General features: G+C 35.8%; 18 protein-coding genes and 1 pseudogene across 19 annotated transcripts, besides 1 other annotated feature; 8 read left to right on the top strand and 11 right to left on the bottom strand.

The window, feature by feature from the left end:
* Positions 1 to 1664: 1664 nt before the first annotated feature.
* On the top strand, positions 1665 to 2486 carry TVAGG3_0129160 (protein of unknown function, DUF4106 family; the record flags this gene model as incomplete). Its single annotated transcript, XM_051223868.1, has 1 exon — positions 1665 to 2486. The coding sequence occupies one exon, from the start codon at positions 1665 to 1667 to the stop codon at positions 2484 to 2486; it is 822 nt and encodes a 273-aa protein (XP_051108854.1).
* Positions 2487 to 2572: 86 nt separating this feature from the next.
* Positions 2573 to 21342: a mobile genetic element.
* On the top strand, positions 3716 to 4126 carry TVAGG3_0129150 (protein of unknown function, DUF4106 family; the record flags this gene model as incomplete). The annotated part of the gene is made up of 1 exon (XM_051223867.1): positions 3716 to 4126. The coding sequence occupies one exon, from the start codon at positions 3716 to 3718 to the stop codon at positions 4124 to 4126; it is 411 nt and encodes a 136-aa protein (XP_051108853.1).
* TVAGG3_0129140 lies at positions 4503 to 5038 on the top strand (annotated as a pseudogene). The gene has a single exon. A coding segment is annotated over exon 1 (536 nt).
* TVAGG3_0129130 (uncharacterized protein) lies at positions 5286 to 6095 on the top strand (the record flags this gene model as incomplete). The annotated part of the gene is made up of 1 exon (XM_051223866.1): positions 5286 to 6095. The coding sequence occupies one exon, from the start codon at positions 5286 to 5288 to the stop codon at positions 6093 to 6095; it is 810 nt and encodes a 269-aa protein (XP_051108852.1).
* Positions 6127 to 7362, top strand: TVAGG3_0129120 (uncharacterized protein; the record flags this gene model as incomplete). Its single annotated transcript, XM_051223865.1, has 1 exon — positions 6127 to 7362. The coding sequence occupies one exon, from the start codon at positions 6127 to 6129 to the stop codon at positions 7360 to 7362; it is 1236 nt and encodes a 411-aa protein (XP_051108851.1).
* Positions 7401 to 7820, top strand: TVAGG3_0129110 (protein of unknown function, DUF4108 family; the record flags this gene model as incomplete). Its single annotated transcript, XM_001300650.2, has 1 exon — positions 7401 to 7820. The coding sequence occupies one exon, from the start codon at positions 7401 to 7403 to the stop codon at positions 7818 to 7820; it is 420 nt and encodes a 139-aa protein (XP_001300651.2).
* Positions 7837 to 8283, bottom strand: TVAGG3_0129100 (uncharacterized protein; the record flags this gene model as incomplete). Its single annotated transcript, XM_001300649.1, has 1 exon — positions 7837 to 8283. One exon carries the CDS (start codon positions 8281 to 8283, stop codon positions 7837 to 7839), a length of 447 nt encoding a protein of 148 aa, XP_001300650.1.
* TVAGG3_0129090 (KilA, N-terminal/APSES-type HTH, DNA-binding family) lies at positions 9923 to 10462 on the bottom strand (the record flags this gene model as incomplete). Its single annotated transcript, XM_051223864.1, has 1 exon — positions 9923 to 10462. A coding segment is annotated over one exon (540 nt), but the record flags the coding sequence as incomplete, so codon positions are not given.
* Positions 10660 to 11165, bottom strand: TVAGG3_0129080 (organellar and viral DNA polymerase type B; the record flags this gene model as incomplete). The annotated part of the gene is made up of 1 exon (XM_001290945.2): positions 10660 to 11165. A coding segment is annotated over one exon (506 nt), but the record flags the coding sequence as incomplete, so codon positions are not given.
* Positions 11995 to 12243, bottom strand: TVAGG3_0129070 (organellar and viral DNA polymerase type B; the record flags this gene model as incomplete). The annotated part of the gene is made up of 1 exon (XM_001290946.2): positions 11995 to 12243. One exon carries the CDS (start codon positions 12241 to 12243, stop codon positions 11995 to 11997), a length of 249 nt encoding a protein of 82 aa, XP_001290947.2.
* On the bottom strand, positions 12246 to 12909 carry TVAGG3_0129060 (organellar and viral DNA polymerase type B; the record flags this gene model as incomplete). Its single annotated transcript, XM_051223863.1, has 1 exon — positions 12246 to 12909. A coding segment is annotated over one exon (664 nt), but the record flags the coding sequence as incomplete, so codon positions are not given.
* TVAGG3_0129050 (uncharacterized protein) lies at positions 13530 to 14063 on the bottom strand (the record flags this gene model as incomplete). Its single annotated transcript, XM_051223862.1, has 1 exon — positions 13530 to 14063. A coding segment is annotated over one exon (534 nt), but the record flags the coding sequence as incomplete, so codon positions are not given.
* TVAGG3_0129040 (uncharacterized protein) lies at positions 14268 to 15128 on the bottom strand (the record flags this gene model as incomplete). Its single annotated transcript, XM_051223861.1, has 1 exon — positions 14268 to 15128. The coding sequence occupies one exon, from the start codon at positions 15126 to 15128 to the stop codon at positions 14268 to 14270; it is 861 nt and encodes a 286-aa protein (XP_051108847.1).
* TVAGG3_0129030 (His-Me finger endonucleases family) lies at positions 15165 to 15749 on the bottom strand (the record flags this gene model as incomplete). The annotated part of the gene is made up of 1 exon (XM_051223860.1): positions 15165 to 15749. The coding sequence occupies one exon, from the start codon at positions 15747 to 15749 to the stop codon at positions 15165 to 15167; it is 585 nt and encodes a 194-aa protein (XP_051108846.1).
* On the bottom strand, positions 15840 to 17978 carry TVAGG3_0129020 (DNA/RNA polymerases family; the record flags this gene model as incomplete). The annotated part of the gene is made up of 1 exon (XM_051223859.1): positions 15840 to 17978. The coding sequence occupies one exon, from the start codon at positions 17976 to 17978 to the stop codon at positions 15840 to 15842; it is 2139 nt and encodes a 712-aa protein (XP_051108845.1).
* Positions 18024 to 18608, bottom strand: TVAGG3_0129010 (phage tail repeat-like family; the record flags this gene model as incomplete). Its single annotated transcript, XM_051223858.1, has 1 exon — positions 18024 to 18608. The coding sequence occupies one exon, from the start codon at positions 18606 to 18608 to the stop codon at positions 18024 to 18026; it is 585 nt and encodes a 194-aa protein (XP_051108844.1).
* Positions 18799 to 19200, bottom strand: TVAGG3_0129000 (uncharacterized protein; the record flags this gene model as incomplete). Its single annotated transcript, XM_051223857.1, has 1 exon — positions 18799 to 19200. One exon carries the CDS (start codon positions 19198 to 19200, stop codon positions 18799 to 18801), a length of 402 nt encoding a protein of 133 aa, XP_051108843.1.
* On the top strand, positions 19217 to 19968 carry TVAGG3_0128990 (uncharacterized protein; the record flags this gene model as incomplete). The annotated part of the gene is made up of 1 exon (XM_051223856.1): positions 19217 to 19968. A coding segment is annotated over one exon (752 nt), but the record flags the coding sequence as incomplete, so codon positions are not given.
* TVAGG3_0128980 (uncharacterized protein) lies at positions 20024 to 20176 on the top strand (the record flags this gene model as incomplete). Its single annotated transcript, XM_051223855.1, has 1 exon — positions 20024 to 20176. The coding sequence occupies one exon, from the start codon at positions 20024 to 20026 to the stop codon at positions 20174 to 20176; it is 153 nt and encodes a 50-aa protein (XP_051108841.1).
* Positions 21343 to 21477: the final 135 nt, after the last annotated feature.

The raw sequence follows: 21477 nt of genomic DNA, 5'->3' as shown, positions 1-21477 counted from the left end.
ATATAAAAGCTAACAATGACTGGTTAGATGCCCAAGCCAACGCTAAAGCAGCCCAGCTTATAGGGTCAATAAGGACAAAAATACAAGCGGATGAAGATAGTTCAAATGAAGCTTTAACAAATGCTGACTTTAAGAACGCTTTCGAAGCTCTTCATAGTAAGGTGAAACAAGTGAACGACTTCTCATCTGGAAAGAAACTGAAGTCTGAAGGTTTCGACAAAGAGTTAAAAGAAGTAGCACAAAATATGACGAAAATAACAGATGCAGCAACGAGACAGGCAGTTCAAAGTGCCTATGACGCCGTTAGAGCAACTGTTGTGAAAAGTCAAGAAAAAGAGTTACAACAGACCAAAACAGACCTAGTAAATGCTTTCTTAAGAACGAAAAGTCAGGTAGGACATTACGCTGCAGATGGAACATATGTGCCAGCTGGTGGAATTTATATACCACCAAACCCTCCAAGAGAAGCACCTGCACCAGGACTACCTAGAACATTTACATCGTCACATGGACACAGACACAGGCATGCACCAAAACCAACACAACAACCAGCACAACAACCACCTCCACAACCAGCACAACAACCAACACAACAACCAGCACAGCAACCAACAGTTCAAAACCCTGCACAACAACAACCACAAACAGAGCAAGGACATAAAAGAAGTAGAGAACAAGGAAACCAAGAATTCTTAAAAATGCTTAAAGAAGAGTGTGGTTTCCCAGATACTGTTGACTTTAGTGACAGATATAAAGAAGCTATTGGAAAGTTCAAGGATGGAAATACTGACCCGAACCTATTTAGCTTTATGGCTCAGCACCAAAACGGATATAATCTCAAACCTGGAAAATACAAGCTCGCTAAGGGATATGATTTAATAGCATATCATCCAAATGACATGGATGAATTTACTCCGAGATATTTGATGTCAGAGCTAAATGACAATTCAACTTTCGTCATGAAACGCGTAAAAAATAGAGACGGAACGAAAGAACAAAAGCTTATGAATGCGGATGACGTAGATAGGGAAATTGTTGAAAACGGTCTCGGAATATATGAAATGCCAGCAGATGAGGTACAAGAAACTCCACAGGAAGAACTAGTTCAGATACAACCAGACATGGAAGAAATAGTTCAGCAACAACAGCTAGAAGAGCCTGAAGGAAACGAACAAGTCCTTCCTTTGGAAACTAACTTCACAGAACTAGATGAAGATTTGGAACAGCCGAAAAATCTTGACCCTCAACAAGAGTATGCGGAGAATATGGAATATTTCCAAGAGTCTAAAAAAAATTCGGCTGACATAGTAGAAGAATATCGAAAAATGTTTGCCGACATACAAAAGACTCCAACACCAGATGAAAATATTCAGCATAGAATGGAAGAACTGAAAAAAAATGTACACAAATACAACAACCCTTTTTACTTACGAGCATTTAACGTTCAATCTTCGGATGAACTCGGTGAAGATAAAAGGTTAAATTTCAAGAAAACATATAGAAATGAAACATTGTTTAAAGTTCATTCAGAACCTAACCAAGATGGAAACAAACCTACTTTTGTTTCTGCAGACGATGGAACTACAATGAGATGGGGTCATAAAGCTAATCCGGATAGGTGGTTCATAAACTTACAACCTCAATTCCAAGAAGTTGTAGACGCAATGGAATTGAATGGTGAACGAGATATAGCTGGTATTTTAAGCGCGGCTTTAATGCCATTGAAAGATATGAAAGATGCAGATATTTTGAACCAGTATGAAATGAACATGGCTGATGGAAACATAACACCTGACGTTCTAGAACATTTATCTCAAAGAACTACACAGAACCATAGAGATGGTATATTTGGTGAAGAGTTTAGAAAGAAAGTTAGGGAGAGCGAAGGAAGAGAACCTATTGTACATGACCTTGCAAACGAAAGTTTACAAAATGTCATAAAAACTTACTTTGCAGACAATGAACCGAGAAGGGATGAATATTTAAGAAAACTCAAATGGACAGTACCAAATGAAATGTTAGTATTGAAAAACATGTTCCTTGACAAAATAAAACCAACTACAGAAATAAACGACGCAAGACTGAAAGATTGGGTAAAAGCTTTCCCATTCACAAAAGATATAGTTGGTAACATGGAAAGAAAACCAGAATGGCTACAAAAACATATATTTGGAAACGAGCATATTCCATATGGACAGGCACTGTTTGAAGAGCTTGAACCGGAAACTCAGGAAAGAGTCATGCAAACAATACGCGAAGACTCAAATACAGACTATGACAAACTCTTTCTAGGATATAGGTTACCTGAGATGGGCGACCAGAGCCAAAAGGCAAAAAGGACATGGGAAATTTGCAACATACTAGATGAACATAATGCAAAGATGCAACAACTTCAAGCAGAGGGCAATGAAGGAAAAAGAAGAGTTAAAAACTCAGTCAGGAAGAAAGTAAAGCTTGGTCGGAGTGGGTTCTATTATGACATATAAATCCAACTATTCTATATTTTTACTCATATGAAATGTACGCCGCTCAGAATATAACGCCAACAGTTTTGGATGCTATGAATGGAAATGTTTCCGAATGGTATAACGAATGCGACAATGCCATTAGAAGGTCAGAAATAGTTCCTGGAACTTACGAATATACAACTGCTGTTTCTTATGGAAACGTAGGTGAGTTTGGAGAAGGTTCTTCAACAACAGTAGATATTGCTTGCGACAGGTTTCATATAATTTCTATTGACAACTCTTTCTTATACGTGGAACAAGACATTGAAATAAAACCTTCTGCCAAGTTGTCTGACAAGAAAGGTTGCAATGGAATTTTCTATGTCGGATACCAATATGCTCCAGAAGTTTTTATGGGATATAAGATATATTCTAACTCTGACTTAGTTCAAACAGTAACATGGGCAAACTATGAATGGTTCGCTTTGAGAAACTCAGTACAACCACAAGCTAGAGAACAAACAGACCAGTATGCAACTATTGAGAAAATAAGAAGACTTGACCCTAACGTTCCAGGAGTTTATGTTAACCTTTCTGGACAAACTGCAGCAGCAGTAACCAAAGTAAAATTGAAACTTAGAGTTCCTTTGTCATCTTTCCTCATCTTCAGGTTTTTAAGATACTTGCCAAACTGGGCAGGAAAAATTTCTATCGAACTTACTCCAAGCAAAAATAACTTAGTCATTGCACCAACACAAGACCCATTCACTCTTACAGAAGTAGTGGGAACAAATAAAATGTCATTCGCCGACTTTTGCAAAAACAAAGTTGACTTAGACTTTGGTTTCTCAAACCTCAACACTGAAGTAAACTATTATTTCAATGCTGCTGGAGATGCTTGGGACCCAGTTAAGTTCACATGCGAAAAATTTGAATGCAAGAGAATAGAAAGCAGACTTGCAGTCTATATGTTGGACCCAGATATTTCAAATGCTTTAGCTGCCAAATATATTGCAGTTCCACTTATGTTCCCTATACACCAAATATCTGTCAAAGACTTTGCAGGTGAAGTTGGAAACCAAAGTGCTGACCCAGGTGCAAGAACAGATATTGCCTTAACAACTGCAATGAAACATGCAGATACTATGTTTGTACTGTTCAGACGAACTATAAATGACTATTCTTGCTTCTACAACCCCGGTATTAAATACCATATAAACATAGATGGCAAATACTATCCAAGAGAAGAATATTCTACAGTTGAGGATATGAGGTCATACAACTTGACATTAGATGCTATGAACTTTAACAACAACTTCACAACAACCATTAACCCTGAAATGCAAAGTTCTATTATGCCATATGTGAAAGTATGGACTCATACAGGAGGTCAAAAAACTCAATATACAAATGGAGACCGTTCAAACTTTTGGCTTGGCATTCCATTTGCTGACTCAGAAGACTTTATGGGTGGTATTTCAACTGTTGGTACAGTTCAAATACAATATACTGGTGACAGAGACGGTCCAAATGAATTGAAAGCAAAGAAGTTTACAAAACCAATAGCACTTTTCACGGAAGATGCTCTTTTGAAAATTCGTTCGATGAAACCTGCTGGGGCTCCTCAGATTGGTATAACGACAGCTTCCATCGAGCAGATTTTGGCAGCAGGTCAGTAAGTTGTTCTTGAACTGACTTCTCTCCGTCAAATATTGACAGTACGCCAGTTTTGACATAAAATTGTATTATAAACTTACCTTTAGAAATATCGGTCAGTTTTGTTGTTATATTTTTGTCTGCTTCAAGAACTTTCACCATCTCGGTTATACCAACTTTCTTTGCTTTATGAAAATATTTTGGTTCAGCAAAGACTGCTATTCTATAACATTTTCCATTGTTTGTATAAAGAACTATTCTATCAATGAACTTGTATTGTTTGTGTGTGTAAACTTTGTTTTGCTTCAATTCGAAGAGATACTCAAATACGTCCATCTTTTTATTCTAAGTAAAATGTCATTTCCGAAAAATAGAAGCGTAAGTGTTTCAAAAGGTTTAATGGCGATGGCAGATGTGAAGTTAAATTCACCAACTCAAACAAACAGTCAAAGTGTTGTTGTCAATGTCAAAGAAAGAGATGTTGAAGTGGGGAAACCATACGAAGACGAAGATGGTATAACAATAGTTCCTGTAAAAGAACAACCAACATACCCTGAAGTTAGCAGAGACTTAAGTTCTGTTGCAGATATTCGAAATGACTACAAGCAACTGAAAGATAAGCTTAAAACTCAGGAGAAGATTTGTCAGGCTTTGGGTATAATGTTAAACTTGGTTGAGCACAACCCTGTAAAAGTGAACTCATATGTCATCGCACCTCATGAAATTTTGAAAGAACTATTGAAACTTTTGACAGAGGCAGACGATATAAACATCAAAGAAATAGAACCCGACATTGCTTGCTGTGTGTTTCATATAATGTCATTGACAAGATATACGTTATGAAAGGAGGTGAAACGTTGAACTTAAAATATAGTTTCCCAGACGTCATAAAAATATTTGACGACCACAACATTTCATTAAAGTTTGTTTGCTAAGTAAAAATGTCAAAACTTCTTGAAAGATGTTTGAAGAAAAACAATATAGACTTTATTTTATGTAAAGGACTTTACACACTTTTGAACGATATGAAAGACCCTGTTTTGTTTGTTCGTGTAGACAAAGGAAAGTTCTATGTCTTTACAAAATATTTGAACTTCTTAGACAGAGAACTTCAAGAAACGCCATGTGAAAGTTTAGATGAAGTTCTTCTCCACTTTCAGAAAAACTTTTAAATATATGTAAATGGCAGAAGACATAGTGGTTTATACTATTACGACTAAAAACCCTGAGTCATATAATTCTATAACAACAAACTTACAAAGTCCTCAAGGACGATATTGTAAACTGACCTTAAACACGATGACGACTAAAGCCTGTTTTGCTCTTTTGACACCAGAAGATTTTATTGTTGTGAATGGTAAAAAATACTCCTTTGAAGATACTTACTCAGATATACCACCAACAGGTTTTGTTGACTTATTTAATACTTTAAGGACGGATGTAACATGTGCTGCAACTAGAGCAGGTTTCATTATGTTTGGATGTCCGACTGAGTTTAGTATAAACGATATGAGCTATAATACAAAACTTATATCTGGTTTTTACTACCAACAGTTTCCTATAACAGGAAAAGGTGTCATACAAGGAATGTCTGTTCCATTGACTTTAAGTACACCTATTTTATATATTGTTTCAAACTTAGGTTCAAAGTGCTATTCGAATGTCGACAGAAACTACTATGACCAAAAGATACTCATGCGTATAAACAACACTTTCTCTGCTGGTTTGCCTATTGTTCATTCGAATGCAGAGTTTTCAGCTTTAGTAAACTCAAACACTTTAGCAAACATAAACTTAACCTTAGTTGACGCAAACTTTGTTCCTGTAAAACTTTTATGTCCTATGTATTTGTCAATGACGGCAGAAAGTTTCGAATTGGAAGATGCAACTGGTGAAAGTATTGTACTACAAGAACAACTTCAACAACAAATAGCTCAAGAACAACAAATGCAACAAATGGAACAAATGCAACAACAAATAGCTCAAGAATAAAAAAAATATTTTTTTTTATTTTTATAAAAAAATGTACAGAATAGACGTTTCAGATTTTTATGACTTCCAAGCGTTCAGAAATATGTGTCCATTTCGAGACTATAACAAAGCAGTCGAGAATTTGAAACGTTTAGTCATTTATGTCGACTCTGCCCCAGAATGTTATGTCATGAAAGAATGGGATGTAGTCTTTAACAAACCAAGAGCGACAATAGTTTCAGAACAAGAATGTAAACAGAAACTTAAGAAAATAAAAGTCGTACAAGTTGGTATGAAGATGTTAGATGCTTGGGATATCTTATTGTCAAAGTTAGAAGATTTTTCAGTTCGTGGTATAAAGTTCTATACACCATCTCCAAACTTCTATTCTATCTTCACTGGATATAAATACGAACAAGTAGAATGGAAAGAAAATGTTATAGAAGCTTGGTTAGACCATGTCAAAGAAATTATATGCAATGGAAACGAAAGAGTCTATGAGTATATCTTATGTTGGTTTGCAAACATCTTACAACATCCAAGTGCTAAAAATGAAACTGCTCTCATCATAATTGGAAAACAAGGAACAGGTAAGAACACTTTCTTTACAGATATCTTATGCAAACTGTTAGAGGGCTATTCGAACCCTAATATGACAAACTTAGAAAACATCTGCGGTAAATTTAACTCTTCAATAGAGAATATGAAACTTATAGTATGTAACGAACTTCAAAGTATAGATACAACAAAAGTTTTGAACTCAGATGCTTTGAAGAGTCTTATAACAGACAAAGTTGGAGTTGTTGAAAGAAAATATAAAGACCAAAGAGTTTGTGAAAATGTTGCAAACTTCGTCATGGTTTCAAACAATGCCGTTCCGATGAAGTTAGAAAGTTCTGACAGAAGATATGTAGTTGTCAGAACGTCAGAAGCTCATATGCAAGATACAGAATATTTTGACGACTTAGCAGAAACTTTGACATCTGACTTTTACAACCACTTGTTCTCATATTTCATGACATTAGATATTTCTAAGTTCAATCCAAGACAAATTCCACATACCGAAGAGAGACAAACATTGTTAGAAGCAAACAAGAGTGTATATGAACTGTTCATAGATGAAACTGACTTTGAGTGTTTAGATGAAAGGTCATTGTACGATTCGTATAAACAATATTGTCAAGAATATGGTTATATGACAGCGTCTAAACGAACATTCTTGGCAAATGTCAAAAGTCTTTTAGACGTACAGAATGGTGTATATACAAAGAAAAATTTTTCTGAGTAAATTTTAAAAAAAAATATTTTTTTTATCCGATAGAAAAGATGACGAAATTCATCTCAGTCAACAAGTACATGTCAGGACTTAAAGAAGAACTAGACCCATTCACATATTTGAATGTTTACTTCTACCATTTTGAAAAGTCTACATTTGACAAAGTTTGGAACATCGAACCAGTTAAGTTTGCTATTGTGACTAAAAATGGTGCGAAATTTGAAGACTTAGACATAGAAGGTTTGTTAACAGTCAAAGAAAGTTTTGACAGAAGGTTCTCAAACCTTAAAGAAGGCAAAGCATACAAACTTGTTATACCTTATGAACCAAAGAAAGCAGACGACTATGAATATTATGAGTCTAAGATAGTTGAAGTTCAAGGTAAATTGGGTAAAAAGATTTTAGAGTCTAAGCCAGTGTTTGCTCCTAAAGAGGAAGAGAACATTGACATTGACCCAGAAATGTTCTAAAAATAAAATTTTATTTTTACATGTCATATCTCCCCTTCTCTGGCTCTGGTTCTTTCTTCTCTTCTTCTACTTTCTTTTCTTTCTTTTCTCTCTTCTTCTTCTCTGGTGGAGTTATGTCAAACTTCTCAGAACCATATTTTTGTAAAAGTGCTTTGTCATTTAATAGCTCTTCTATTCTGTTTTCTATTTCATTTTCAAGAACAGCGCATGTGTCTTCTTTGCATTCTAAGAAGTTTTGTTGGACTTCATCTCTCCAAGAGGCGTCATCTCTGTCAACAAGTCTGTCATTGACAAATTTTAAGACTTCTCTGCTTAAGGTTTTATGGTTCTTGTCATATTCCCAGAAACAGAACTTTAGAACAAATTCACCTTTCTTGTTTACACTATGTAAGATTTTATGGTCGACAGATGTTTTGCTGTCGAAAAGCTTGTCTCGAATATAGATAGCGAAATCGCTAGACATTTCCTAAAAGATAAAAATTTTAATTTTTCTAAAAATATGTTAGAAAAAAAGTTTGCTGACATTGACAAGAAATTTGAGAATGTTTTAAATAAGAACAAGAGGAAGTTGGAAAATGCTCAGATAAAACCCATACATGACAAGTTCTTATTTGCTCAGAATGGTATAACAGGTCTAATTGCACCGCCTGGGTCGGGTAAGACTTTCACTTATCTTAAAATGGCTGCACAACAACAAGAACTAGATGAGAAGAACCCATTCTATGAGTTAGTAGTCATTTGTAGTACTTCTGGTCAATTTGACCAAACCGTAAATTCGTTCAAAGATATTATAAAAAAGTCTAAGTTAGTATGTATAAAAGATACTGAGTTGTTAGATTGGATAAAGAAGTACCAAAGAAGAGTTTTGAAGTACAATGCTATAAATGAGTATGTCAATTCTAAGTTTAAAGACCCAAATGAGGAAATGCAGAGAATATTAGAGAAGAAACACTTCAGAAACAAACAGAAAGAGATAGAATACATTTCGAAGAAATTGCAATCTTACGATTGGAAGACTTACCCTCACAGATGTCTTCTTATCTTAGATGACTTTGCTTCTCATCCTTTGTTAAAGAACAGAGAACAAGACATGTGTCGAATTCTTAAGAAGCTCAGACACTTTAACATCTCTGTTGTCATTTGTGTACAGACAGCCAAGAGTTTAAGTAAGGATGTAAAGAGAATACTTACTGACATTGTACTTTTCCCCGGATTGTCCGAAGACGATTTCATGGAACTTATGAAAGAGTCCATGGCAGGTAAGTTTGACAGACATGAACTATGGGAGAGGTACAAAGTCATACAAGACTCTCATACTTCTTTCAGAATTCACATCTACGCGAACAAAGTTCAAATTGTAAAAAGTCAAGCGTAAAAATGTAAGTGTTTGAGTCTTAGTCTGTTGTGGTGCTGGGGCTGTCGGTTCTTCTGGCTTTGGAATGGACTCGGTTGGTGGTACGTCAGCCATCCGTTTGTGTCCTGTCGGATGGAAGGACTTTTCCTGTCGGAAGGAAGGACTTTTCCTGTCGGAAAGAAAAACTTTTCCTGTTGGAAGGAAAAACTTTTTCTGAAGGTCGGCCAAAAAGTTCTCAATTTTCGAAAATTTGAATGGTTTACGGACGGACAACAGAAAAAATTTTTCCTGTCGGAAAGAAAAACTTTTCCTGTCGGAAAGAAAAACTTTTCCAGTTGTCGGGAAATTTTTTTCTTGTCGGAAGGAAGGACTCGGAATGCCAGAAGGAAGGACTCGGAATGTCAGAAGGATTTGACAAGACAATTTACCATCTAGAGCTACCTGAAACATCTTTGGTGTCAAGCTTGAAAAATATATGGTTCATTTACTCTTCCTCTTTGAAGTTGTCAAAATACTCTGTTATCTTTTCTTTCAGTAGCGGCAAATCTTCTTTGAATGTAAGTATTGTACAACCTTTCATATCATAGTGTGTTTGAGGTAACGTATCTTGAACTATCTGTTTAACATCTTCATTTGGTGTCATTGAAATCGGTAAGTTTTCGCGATAGAACCAATTTCTGTCAGATTTGTAAATCTTAGCTAAGTCGTAAAAGCTTTTGTTGTTTCTTCTGACTAAATGCAACATAACCATATCTCTGTCTTCTTCATTTTCCATCTCTTCAGTGTAAATCATATACTTATAGTTCTTTTCCTTTCCTTTTGGTACCGAACGTGGTATTCTTTTCTGTATGTTTTTGTCTTTGGATTCAAGCTTGTTCTCTAGCTCTTCACGTTCTTGTCTATGAAGTTCGTCAAGAAGTTTACAAACATACCATGAATAGCGAGCTGAAGCCCATTGTGCCACATTATTTACAAGAAGTCTATGTACATACCAACCTCTCAAACCATTTGGCAATTTTTCACGATTTTCATGTGTTTTATGCAAGACCGAGAATTCTCGGTCTAGAGAAATTTCACTCAAAAGTTCTTGTGTGCTTTGGTTCCTAAACCAGTCTTGTGGTTTCTTAGTATCTGGAGCAAAACATGCTGTCAAAATACTTTGCATTTGGTACATGTCATCTTTGACCGAACGAATGAGACGTAACTGTTTGTTAAACTGAACCCACTCGTATTCTTCACTTATGGCTTCATGAACGATAGCAGTTGTTGTGTTCTCTGTTGTTGTCATATCTGTCTTTACATACAAAATAAAAAATAAAATAAAAATAAAATTAGCGTTATTTTCTATCTTGTATAAAAGACCAAAAATAAACGCTTTACATGTATTTTTCAGCAACTTCGTCAAATACTTTTATAGCTTTGTCGATCTCATCTACTTCAAACGTTTCTTTACCTCTCATGGGAGCACCATACATTTTCTCAAACTTTTCAAGTAGTTCTGTTTCAGCAGCTCTCATATCGTTAACAAACGCAACCTTAACTCTATTGACTGTACTGTCATATCTTTGAGTTATATTAAATGTTCTTCCTATCTTATATCTCTTTGTATTGAAGTCCTTCGGTTTCTGAACGATGTAAAGTAAGCCTTCACTGCAACGTTCAGTATCGAATGAACCATATGTTATGAAATTATATCCAACAACTGGGTCAATCCAGAACAAAACTACTGGTATAAGACTTTTGTCGATGAGATATGCTCTTGTTCCATAGAATCTTACCGATATCATAAGCTCAGGATTTCTTGTCAAAATTTTCTGAGTTGAAGCATTTCTAACCCAGTCGTGTGCTTTCTTTCCTTCAGATAGTGTTAAAATGTCTGACAAAGAATATTTTTTGTATTTCTTTGAGTATCTTACGTTTAAATCACCAATTCTAACCACTTTGGTCTCATTGTCTATCTTTCTAACTGTTTCAAACTCAGTGCTTGTCATTTCCTGTTCTTACATACAAAATAAAAAAATAAAAAAAAATAAAACTAACGCTATTTTTATTTTTTCTATCTTGTATAAAAGATATGATTTCATAGAGTTTTTTTACTGTTTTCATGAGTTTTATGCAAGGCCGAGAATTCTCGGTCTAGAGAAATTTCACTGTTTTCATAGAGTTTTTTCACGATTTTCATGTGTTTTAGGCGACCCCGAAAAAAACCGGGGTCGCAAATTTTTACGATTTTCATAGAGTTTTGGCGACCAGGGTTTTTCTCCCACTCGCATTTTTTCACGATTTTCATGAGTTTTAGGCGACTACGATTTTTTCCGTACTCGCATTTTTTTACGATTTTCGAATGGAATCTCGACCCGCGGTTTTCCGCCGGTCGCATTTTTTTACGATTTTCGAATGGAATCTCGACCCGCGGTTTTCCGCCGGTCGCATTTTTTTACGATTTTCGAATGGAATCTCTACCCTCGGTTTTCCGAGGGTAGCATTTTTTCATGATTTCAGGGATTTTTTTTACGAAGAGTAAAAGTTCACTTCGTCAAAAAAATACAGTTATATCATGAAATTTGGTCATTTTTTCACGATTTCATAGAGTTTTTTTGACGAAGTGCAAAAGTTCACTTCGTCAAAAAAATACAGTTATATCATGAAATTTGGTCATTTTTTCATGATTTCATAGAGTTTTATGCAAGGCCGAAAAAAGTCGGGGTAGCAAACATATGAGGAAATTCATGAAATTTGGTCATTTTACTCAGCAAAAATATATTTTAGGTGAAGTGGTGAGATCTCACCTGTTTTCTCACCTCTTTTCTCACCTCTTTTTCACAAGCGTTTTACATGAATTGTACGATGTATATTTGAAATCCTAAACAGTTTTGTAGCTTCTATTTCTTCTGTCAGTATGTCAAAAGTTTTAACAATGCCGAATGTTTCTTTATATTTCTTCTTGACATCAGATAGAAGGAAATCGTCAGCTGTTGGATAGTTTTTGTTCAGAAATGTCAACATGTCCATTTTATCTTCTGCTGGTTTCTCTGCTTCTTTCTTTAAATCTGCATAGTCGTTTCGCATACGTTCTATCTCTTTGACGGAGTAGTTATATTTCCTCATTGCTGCTTTACATTTTGAACATTGTGGGTTCATTTTAGCATTGTACATTGAAATAAAACCTGCAAGTACAACTAAGGCGTCAATGGTTTTCTTTAACTCAAAAGTTGCTGGTTTTATCTGTTCGTTCCATACTTTACCTCTTTTATCTTTATCTCTTATCTGCCATACACATTTTGCAACTAACGAAACAAAGTTGTCGTAGGTCTTAAATTCTTCAGATTTGTATATGTCAGAAACATTTTTATATAACATGTCGCAATCTTTGTCCATGACTTTGTGGTTGCAATGAAATCCAAGAAACTCATAGTTTACCTTACGTATGAACTTCTTGGTTTCTACTGAGTCAGTTGCTTTGACTTCTATTTCATCGAATTCTGGAATAGTGAGCTTTTGTTGTTGTATTTCAGGAAGTTTAGGTAGATGGTCAATAATATCCTGCATTTCATAAAGATATTCTTCATTTGTTTCATCTTTCGCACTACAGTCTAAATCTCCTTGGAGAAGTTCTTGCTTTATCTTCTGGATTTCTGTTTCGAAAGTATATGAAGAAGGAATGAAGCTTTTCATCTCTACTAACATTGAAGTTGGGTTCATGACTAACGAGTTTGGTGCTGTTGTTGCTAACATGTTCTTACAATAAAAATAAAAAATATTTTTTTAAAAAAACTAACTTTTTATTTTATTTCGGGAAAATTCATGAAAATTCAACGGGTGAGAAAAGAGGTGAAAAAACAGGTGAGATCTCACCACTTCACCTAAAATATATTTTTGCTGAGTAAAATGAGTTTTGGTTGAAAAAACAGGTGGAGCCAAAAATGGCTCGACCTCAAAACAAGCATTTCGTGAAGAATATACCAACCCGCGGAATTCCGCGGGTTGCTTTTTATACAAAACATTGACGAAGAAGTCTCAACAAAACAAGCATTTCGTGAAGAATATACCACCTGCCGGAATTCCGGCAGGTGCTTTTTTTATACAAAACATTGACGATGAAGTCTCAACAAAACAAGCATTTCGTGAAGAATATACCACCCGCCGGAATTCCGCGGGTTGCTTTTTATATACAAAATTCAAGAGTTTTGTGTGTTTTCTACGATGATAAAAATAAAATGGTTCATTTACTCACAATATTTTTGTACAAAACGACCCCAAACTTTTAACCTCTCTTCTGCAGCTTCTAATGAAACTTTAGCGAGTTCATATTCTCTAAATTCTCTCTTTAAATCTTCTTGTTCCCATTGGTCTAGTTCGTATGGAGAGTCTCTATAACCAGAACATATCTCACGTTCATGTTCTATTTGTTTTTCATGCATTTTTCTAACTTCTTCTTCGAACAAAGGTTTAGCATTCTCTGCTGTATCTTCAAGTTCTTCTTCATCTAATTTCTCATGAACTTTCTTGTCTATGGAGTCCAGAATTTTTCCAACTGCTATGCAATATTTTGGAGAAGCCCACATTGCTATATAGTTTACGAGTCTTGGGTCTACATACATTCCTCTAACCTGTTTGATTTCATCGGGAATTCCTGCATGAACTGTGTATAAAAAGCAACCCGCCGAATTCCGCGGGTTGGTATATTCTTCACAAAATGCCTTAAAATACTCTTCCCAGGACTTATTTTCCAACAACCTTCTAAAGTCTTTCCTAAACTGCTGACATATCTTTGTTGCATTTATATAACCATCCTTGTCTCTACGTAAGACTTCAATACCGTTGTAAGTGCCTTTTGTGAATGTTTCGCCATTAGATTTGTTCGTGAACGTTTTTGCTTCGACTGTCATACTGTTCTTACAATAAAAATAAAAAATATTTTTGGCTTAACCGTCGGACATTCGTTTGTGGCTTAACCGTCGGACCACAACGATAAAAATCTCATTTTAACTCACTTTTTTTTCTATCTTAAGGAAATTCATGAAAATTCAAGAGGGTGAAAAAACAGGTGAGAAAACAGGTGAGATCTCACCACTTCACCTAAAATATATTTTTCAGTACTTTTTCAGCACTTTTCCGTAGTTGTATATGAAAGACAATTCGAGATAAAAGTCATAGTACAATGGTATTATATGCTGCACACCGTTTGTTGTGAACCATACTTGAAAGTCAGAGAAACTGTTACTAGGTGGTTCGTAGAATTTAGAAGCAAAGTCATAAAAGTCCTTACCGATACATAGAAAACTGTTGTTGCTTGAACTGAAACTTGCATGACACATGACATTTTGAGGGTCAAACACGTTTCTATAAACTGTCAAATCTGCTGGTGGAAGTACAAATTTAAACGGACCGTCAGGTGGTAATGGTTCGTTCTGGTTTAGTAACCGAAGAAATTGTGCCCAAGAACGTCTGTCCACCCCCCAATATAAAAACTCTGTATCTCTTGGAGGGTTATTTTCAATCCTTTGAAATGAAACTGTGGAGTTCATCTTGTCGTATTCTAGCTTCAGATAGTATGTTCCATTTAGTAAAGAGTCGTATTTTTCTTGAAATTCCCAGTAGTATTTGTTTATTTGAGTTTGAAAGTCATTTAGAGTTTTCTCAAGACTTTCGTCTGAACGAATTGTAAAGATTTTCATTTCGTCAAATCTTTCTATTAGACCATCAGAGCCTTTATACTGACCATGAAAATATACTGCGAACATAAAAGCGTTAGTTCTATTTGAAAACAAAACTCTTCTAAATCCTATTGCCTTTGCATCTGAAGGACTTTGAAGCCAGCGAATTGGATAGTTAAACCGATAAGATCCGGATAAAATTTCTTCATCTGATATAGTCCTACCAGCGTTTGTGAAGATATAGTCTAACGGTTTTGTATCTGCTACTTTTGTTCTTTGTTTTTCAACCTGAAGCATTTTATATATGTAAAAATATACTGTTTTAAAAACGTTTTAAAATGGTATGCCATATAGCTTCTTGAATTTGTTAAGAAGTATTTTAACGCGTTTTCCATCTGTATCTCTAGCGTTTACATAAGCATAGCCATCCTTAGTAAAATATACTTGTAATTTCCTATAGTTTACGCCGGTATAAAAGTAGAAAGAGTCTTGTTCTTCGCTATAGTAGTGAAACTCAAGCGTATGCTTACCATAGTCTGTAATTTCAATTGCTTCATCTTCTAGTTCGTCGACAAATTCGAATACAATATCTCGAAATTTGCCTATGTTCTTATTGTTTTCAGAACGAGTGACCCAACGTAAGTTTTCAAGTCTATTGTCGTTTCTTATATGGTTTATATGGTCTACAAAAGGTAAATTGTTAGGATTCGGTATAAAATGAGTTGCAATGACAATATGTTTAAAATAGTGTTTTCCACCCATCTTCATCATAGCATATCCGTTATTTCCCTCCCATTCGCTTAAAACTCTTTTTGTCTTTTTGTTTCTGACTTCAAATGACTCACAACAGTGAATTTCATATTTCTCATCTAACAAACAAGTTTCCCAACGGTCCTTTCCGACAGACTCAGCGTACATTTCAAATAAAATAAAAAAATATTTTTTTTTAAAAAAATGTTTTAAAAAATGTTTTACTATTTCATGCCATGTTTTACTTCATGCCATGTTTTATTTCATGCAATGTTTTATTTCTGTGCCGTCTTCAAGTATACCCCAGTACTTACGCTTGGAGAGAACATGAACTTCGGAAAATACCTTGTCTAGCTTAAAACAGCCCATCCTTTCACCGACTAAACCCATTTCAATGAGTTTGTTATAGCCTTCCTCGTTCGTCATGAGTGCATCGATGTTCTCATAGTATACCTTCACTTTGGATTTGACATCGGAGAAAAATTTGTTGTAGTTGTCAAGGACTGCTTTTGCGAACTGAGGATAAGACCAATGTTCGACAATAGGTTTTACTGTGGTTACTAAGCCATTTTGACCTTCGGTGAATTCGTACTTCAAAACAAAAGGAGAAAACCTTTCAACAAAGTTGTCGACCTTCTCATAGTGTTTACTCTTCATCTTTTGAGGTTTTTTAATGGAATATCCCCATGTCGAATTCATAAGCAATTTGATTGTCATTGCAAGTTTGGGGTTTGAAGCTTTCCTAATATCATATAGTTGTTGTATGACTTTTCCAACTGTATAGTTCCTTCCCGGGAACTCGCCATTTTCGTTTGGAATTCCAGTCGGGATATATTGGACGAACCTCATGTACGCAGCGTTAAGGTCGACATAGTATATTTTTTCGTATGAGTCGAACTTGTCGCATCCAATGGGTCCGGTTCGTGGAAATTCAAGCGAGTCTCTTATCTTCTGAGAAACTTCTCCTGTTATCTCATAAACATCGTCGAAGCAACCTGTTTCATATAAAACCTTCTGACCTAACTCTGATGCTCTCCAATACAATTTGACGTCGATCGGATGTCTCAATGAAAGTTTGTTTATAGCATCTTGAAGTTCTTGCAACCTCATTGGAAGTTCTTCTGGTTCAGGTTGGTATCCGAACAATCCAACTCCTTTTGGAGCTGTGTACTTCTTTTGTGCTAGAACTTTGTCTGGAACAACTTTTGGTCTTACTAACAATGAAAAGTTTGTTTCGTCTTTTGGTACAAAAGTTTCTGTCAGCTTGTCATCTGGAATCGGTTCCAACAAACCTTTCTCGAAAAGAATGTTAACAGCTCTGACAATGTTGCATTTACCTTTTCCGAACAACGGGTTTGTAAGACTTTCGTTCAACATGAAGTGGTTGTGGAGAAGTACAATCTTCAACCATGGTAAGTCTTTGTCAACTACATAGTCATCGTGTGAAGAACCTTTCTCAGTCGGAATGTTGACTCGGATATTCACATTTGCCAACGGTGCAATCTTTGCCAATTGACCTCTGAGAATGTACCTTGTCTTCACACATGACTCAAGATACTTCATCTTCTCATCTGTAACAAGACCAGAGTTCCTGAGACATGTAAGAATACAAGGTTCATTGACAATTTTTTCAATTGAATTGTAAATTCCATACCTTGTCAGGTTAATGTCAGACTTGTTTATGAACGGGAAATATCCAGCATGTTGTCTGACTGCTTGAGGGTTGGGTTGGTACCATTCAAACTTCACGCTTGCAATTCCTTCAATCGCATTCAAGATGTCTGAGTCGGAGTCAAACATTTGTTCTCTCTTTGTAGTCTTGAAAGCGTCAAGAAGTTGTGCGGCTGTTGCGACATTGCCATGCGCATAGTATATATGACCATCCAAATCTGTTACGGTTAGTCTGAGATTGTATCCTTTCTTATTTCCGTCTTGTATGGCAGCAAGTACACCCATGAAGCCTTCTTTGTTCTTTCCTTCTTCAAAGTTTACTGTAAAGGTTCGACCAGATGTAATTTTACTTCTAACCTCGCGATACTTTTCATATGCATATCTTGTTCTTTCCATGGGAGCATGTGTGTCTTCACCCCTCCCCTTTTTCCGTCTCAAGGGATGCAATTGTTCGTTATGTTTCCAGTAGAATCTGGCAAAGCCGTCGTGTCCTTCAACTTGAGGCTCAGTAACATTGAAAGGCATGTCCATAAGACGCTCTTCTTCTAACCTCTCTAGTCTGTTTGGATAATTTGTGCGCGCTGTTTCTAAGTCCATTTCATAGGTCAGACCAGCCAGTTTGTCATAGACTTTTATTGGCTTTCCCTTCCTATATTTAAACTTCTTTGAAACTCTCCAGCCATATCTTTCTAACTCTGCTTTTATTCTAGCAGACCTTCTGTCCATTCTATACGGGGGCATTTTTATAAAAATAAAAAAATGTTTTTTTCTTTACTTTACATAAGCACTTGCTGCCATAAGTCTTTGACGCCAACCCATACCAGCTAATGAAGGTTGACTTGGTTTAGTCTCCAAACTAAACTTTGGTTTTGGTTTTTCTTCAGTTTTTGGCTTCCCTTCTTCTATCTGTTTTTCGTCACTTTTCGGTTCATTTGACTTTACCTCACTTGCTGGAATAGTAGTGTCGTCAACATCTTCATAAATGTCATATGCCATCTGTTTCTGTTTTCCTTTCAACTTTTTGTGTTTGTTGTAAAGTTTAGAATATTTCGACTCTAAGTCAATGAGATGTTCTATAATGAACTGTTGGTCAGTGAAGTAAACTTTTCCATCTGTTGTCTCGAAAATTCCTTCAGACTTCAATATTTTATTTGTGAGAGTCTGTTTCTTTTTTGAGATACTTGCCGTTCCATTTTTATGAAAAGTGACTTTGTAGTTAGGGTTTGTATTTCCAGACCTCACACTTTCTATTATTGAATTTTTCTCTTCATCTGTAAGTTCTTTGACAGGTTTTGACAATGGTTCTGAACTTTTTGTTTGTGGTGTCAAATCTACCGTTTCAACTTCTTCGGTCATTTCATCTCAGTAAAAAATTTTAGTTTGGTTTGTTTTCAACTGGTTGTTGTTGTTTTTTAAGTCGGTCTAAAACTTCTGAGGTATAGGAGACTTGACAAACACGTGGTTGTGTAACTGCTGGAAGCCGACAAATCCATCTTGAGCCCATTTGTCTCAATGCTGTATTGTTCATTTCATCTCAGTAAAAAATTTACATTCCCCACGTTTGAGGCGGTTGAGGTTGGTTGTTGTTTACCCACTGTTGTGCATGGTTATATCCTCTGTTAAAGAATCTTTCACCTTGGTCCATGTAGTGCCCTGCTTGGTTATAGTAGTCATTTGCTTTGTTATAGTAGTTTCCTGCTTGTCTTCCTACATTGTCCATCCATCCTTGAACTTTTCCTCTTGTTTCAGGATTTGGAATAAGATTTGCTGCATCTCGTGCTACCTCCCAACCTTTCTGTACGGTTTGTATAATAGGTTGTGCTTTCTCTTTCAGTATACCTAATGTACTCAAAATCTTCCTTCCAATTCCAAATGCACCTCTGGCTATTGTTCCCACTGCGGGTAAAAATCTAGATGCGACTCCTGCTAATGCGCCAAATAAACCCATTTCTTATGGGTTAAAAATGACGAATTCAAACAAGGACCCGTATGTTTCTAAAGCGACAAAGAAAGCACTCATGGTAAAAATCTTTAGTTCAACACCAAATGCTTGGTTTATGGATATCTTGGAAAACATTCCGAGATATAGAGAAGATGGACCACCATACTGGCTAATATTTGTTGGTCAAAACACAAGATACTGTGAAGCCATACCATTATGGTCCAAAAATATTTTAGATGTGAAAACTGCTTTGACAATATTCGTTGACAAATACCATCCAACAAAACTGACATCTGACTGTGAAAGTTCTTTCAAATCAGACGATATTAAAAACTATCTGCGTTCAAAAAATGTAAACCAATATTTCATTGTCGACCAAAACCATTCTGCTCTTGGTGTCATTGACAGTTGTATAAAAATCTTAAGAGACTTAAACCAACCACAAGGTGGTGAAGTAAATGAAATGTCATATGACGACAAATATAGACACTTCTCCATGGCAAAGATGAGACAAGTTTTAAATATTTACAATAACCGTAAACAAAAAGGTTTGGGAAACCACTCCCCCGAAGAAATGAAAAACAACCCTGACTTAGAGAAAGACTATATATTTAATAGTTTAGTCAAAAGAGACAAACAAGAAAGAATGCCAGGCTTCAAACTTAAGAAAGGTGACAAAGTAAAAATAGAAATACCTAAACGCGACCCATATGAAAATACTATTGACTATGACAACAATGGGAACTCGACAGGTACTCACATTCGTGTTCGTAAAAATAGAAGAAAGTATACAAGAGAATATTATGAAGTTTTAGGCAAACATGGCAAAATGTACAGACTGCAAGCAGAAGATAAAACTACTATTGTCAGACCTCGTTTCAAACTTGTTAAGGTTCAAGGTGGTATACTTTCAAAGACAGTTCCTAACAAATATAAGACAACTCCTGACGAATATGCTAAAGAAGTTGAAAATGACGACTAAGCATTTCTATACCATGCGTAAACTGTCATGTAAGGTGGCATGTAGTCTTTACTCTGTCCCGTTGTTTCTGTATATCCTGTAATGCGATGTGTATGGCTTCCTCCTCCCTGAGTGTCATCCCAGTAACAATTTATAGCAAACTTAACGTCGTCTTTAACATCATATCCTTTACCTTTTGTCATTCCTGTCCAATCCCAATATCTATGCTTATGCCAACCTGCTTCAGCTGTAGTTAAATTTATGTAATGACTGTGTGCAGGTAGGTTTTCACCTGAAATCGTTTTACTTCCACCTGTTTCCTTTGAAGAGTTTGCACAATACAAAAACCTGTCGACTATTTGAGTCCAAGTTCCGAGACCAAGTACTACTTCTGGTCTGGTAGAGTTCATTGACGTGTAAATAGAACCTATAGGATATAGTGTTTGAAGTATTTCTGTCTTTAATGTTTGAAGCTCTGTTTTGTCTGCTTTCTTATATAACTTTTCTTCAAGTTCATTTACGTCAGAGATGCTATGTCTATGATATTTTTGTGGGTATGTTCCTTCTGTCCATGCGAAAATATACTCTTTTGTTGCATCTACATATCCAGCTATCCATGTCGAGTCTGCTTTTGTATTCCTTAACTCTGTAACACCTTTCTCAAGCTCTTTCAACTGTTGTCCATCTTCCATTAAACCTCTGGTATGACTTGAAACCGTTTGTGTCAACATATCTACAGTTTCTTTGTCGGCTTTAAGGTCTAAACATCCTGAAACCCACCCTGTATTGGCTTTACCTTCTAAAATCTTCGATGTCCGTTCATGGTACCATTCAACCCTTTTTATAATTTCATTGTCTTTTTCATCCACATATTCCTTATCTGCCTTCTTCACTAACCCACTAGCCAGATATGCTAACTCATCGTCAACATACTCTTTGTCAGCTTTCTTTTCAACATCCTCTTTTGTTGCATATGTTGCATCTGCTCTGTCATGTTCTTCTTGAACTTTTTCAATGACATACTCTTTGTCAGCTTTGTTGTCAATATCTGCCTTCAAAAGAAGTTCATCTATAGGTTTCTCGTTTAAAGTTCCTTTTGTTGGATTTACACAGACAGTATGGTTCTTACTGTCTTGAAACAGAAACTCATCTGTCATTGGGTTTATCGTCAGTTTTAAGTTTCCTTCTTTCAATGACTCAGATATCTTAGAATAGTTTGAAAAGTTTGTTGTGTTCTTATTTAGAGCTTGCAAAATGAGTTGTCGGTTGTGTTGTATTTCTCTCATAGACGCTGTTTCTTTCGACATTTTTATTCTAGATAA

This window comes from Trichomonas vaginalis, chromosome IV (genome assembly GCF_026262505.1).
Source record: "Trichomonas vaginalis G3 chromosome IV, whole genome shotgun sequence".
NCBI classification, from domain to species: Eukaryota; Parabasalia; order Trichomonadida; family Trichomonadidae; genus Trichomonas; species Trichomonas vaginalis.
This window is presented reverse-complemented; position numbering and strand designations above follow the sequence as displayed.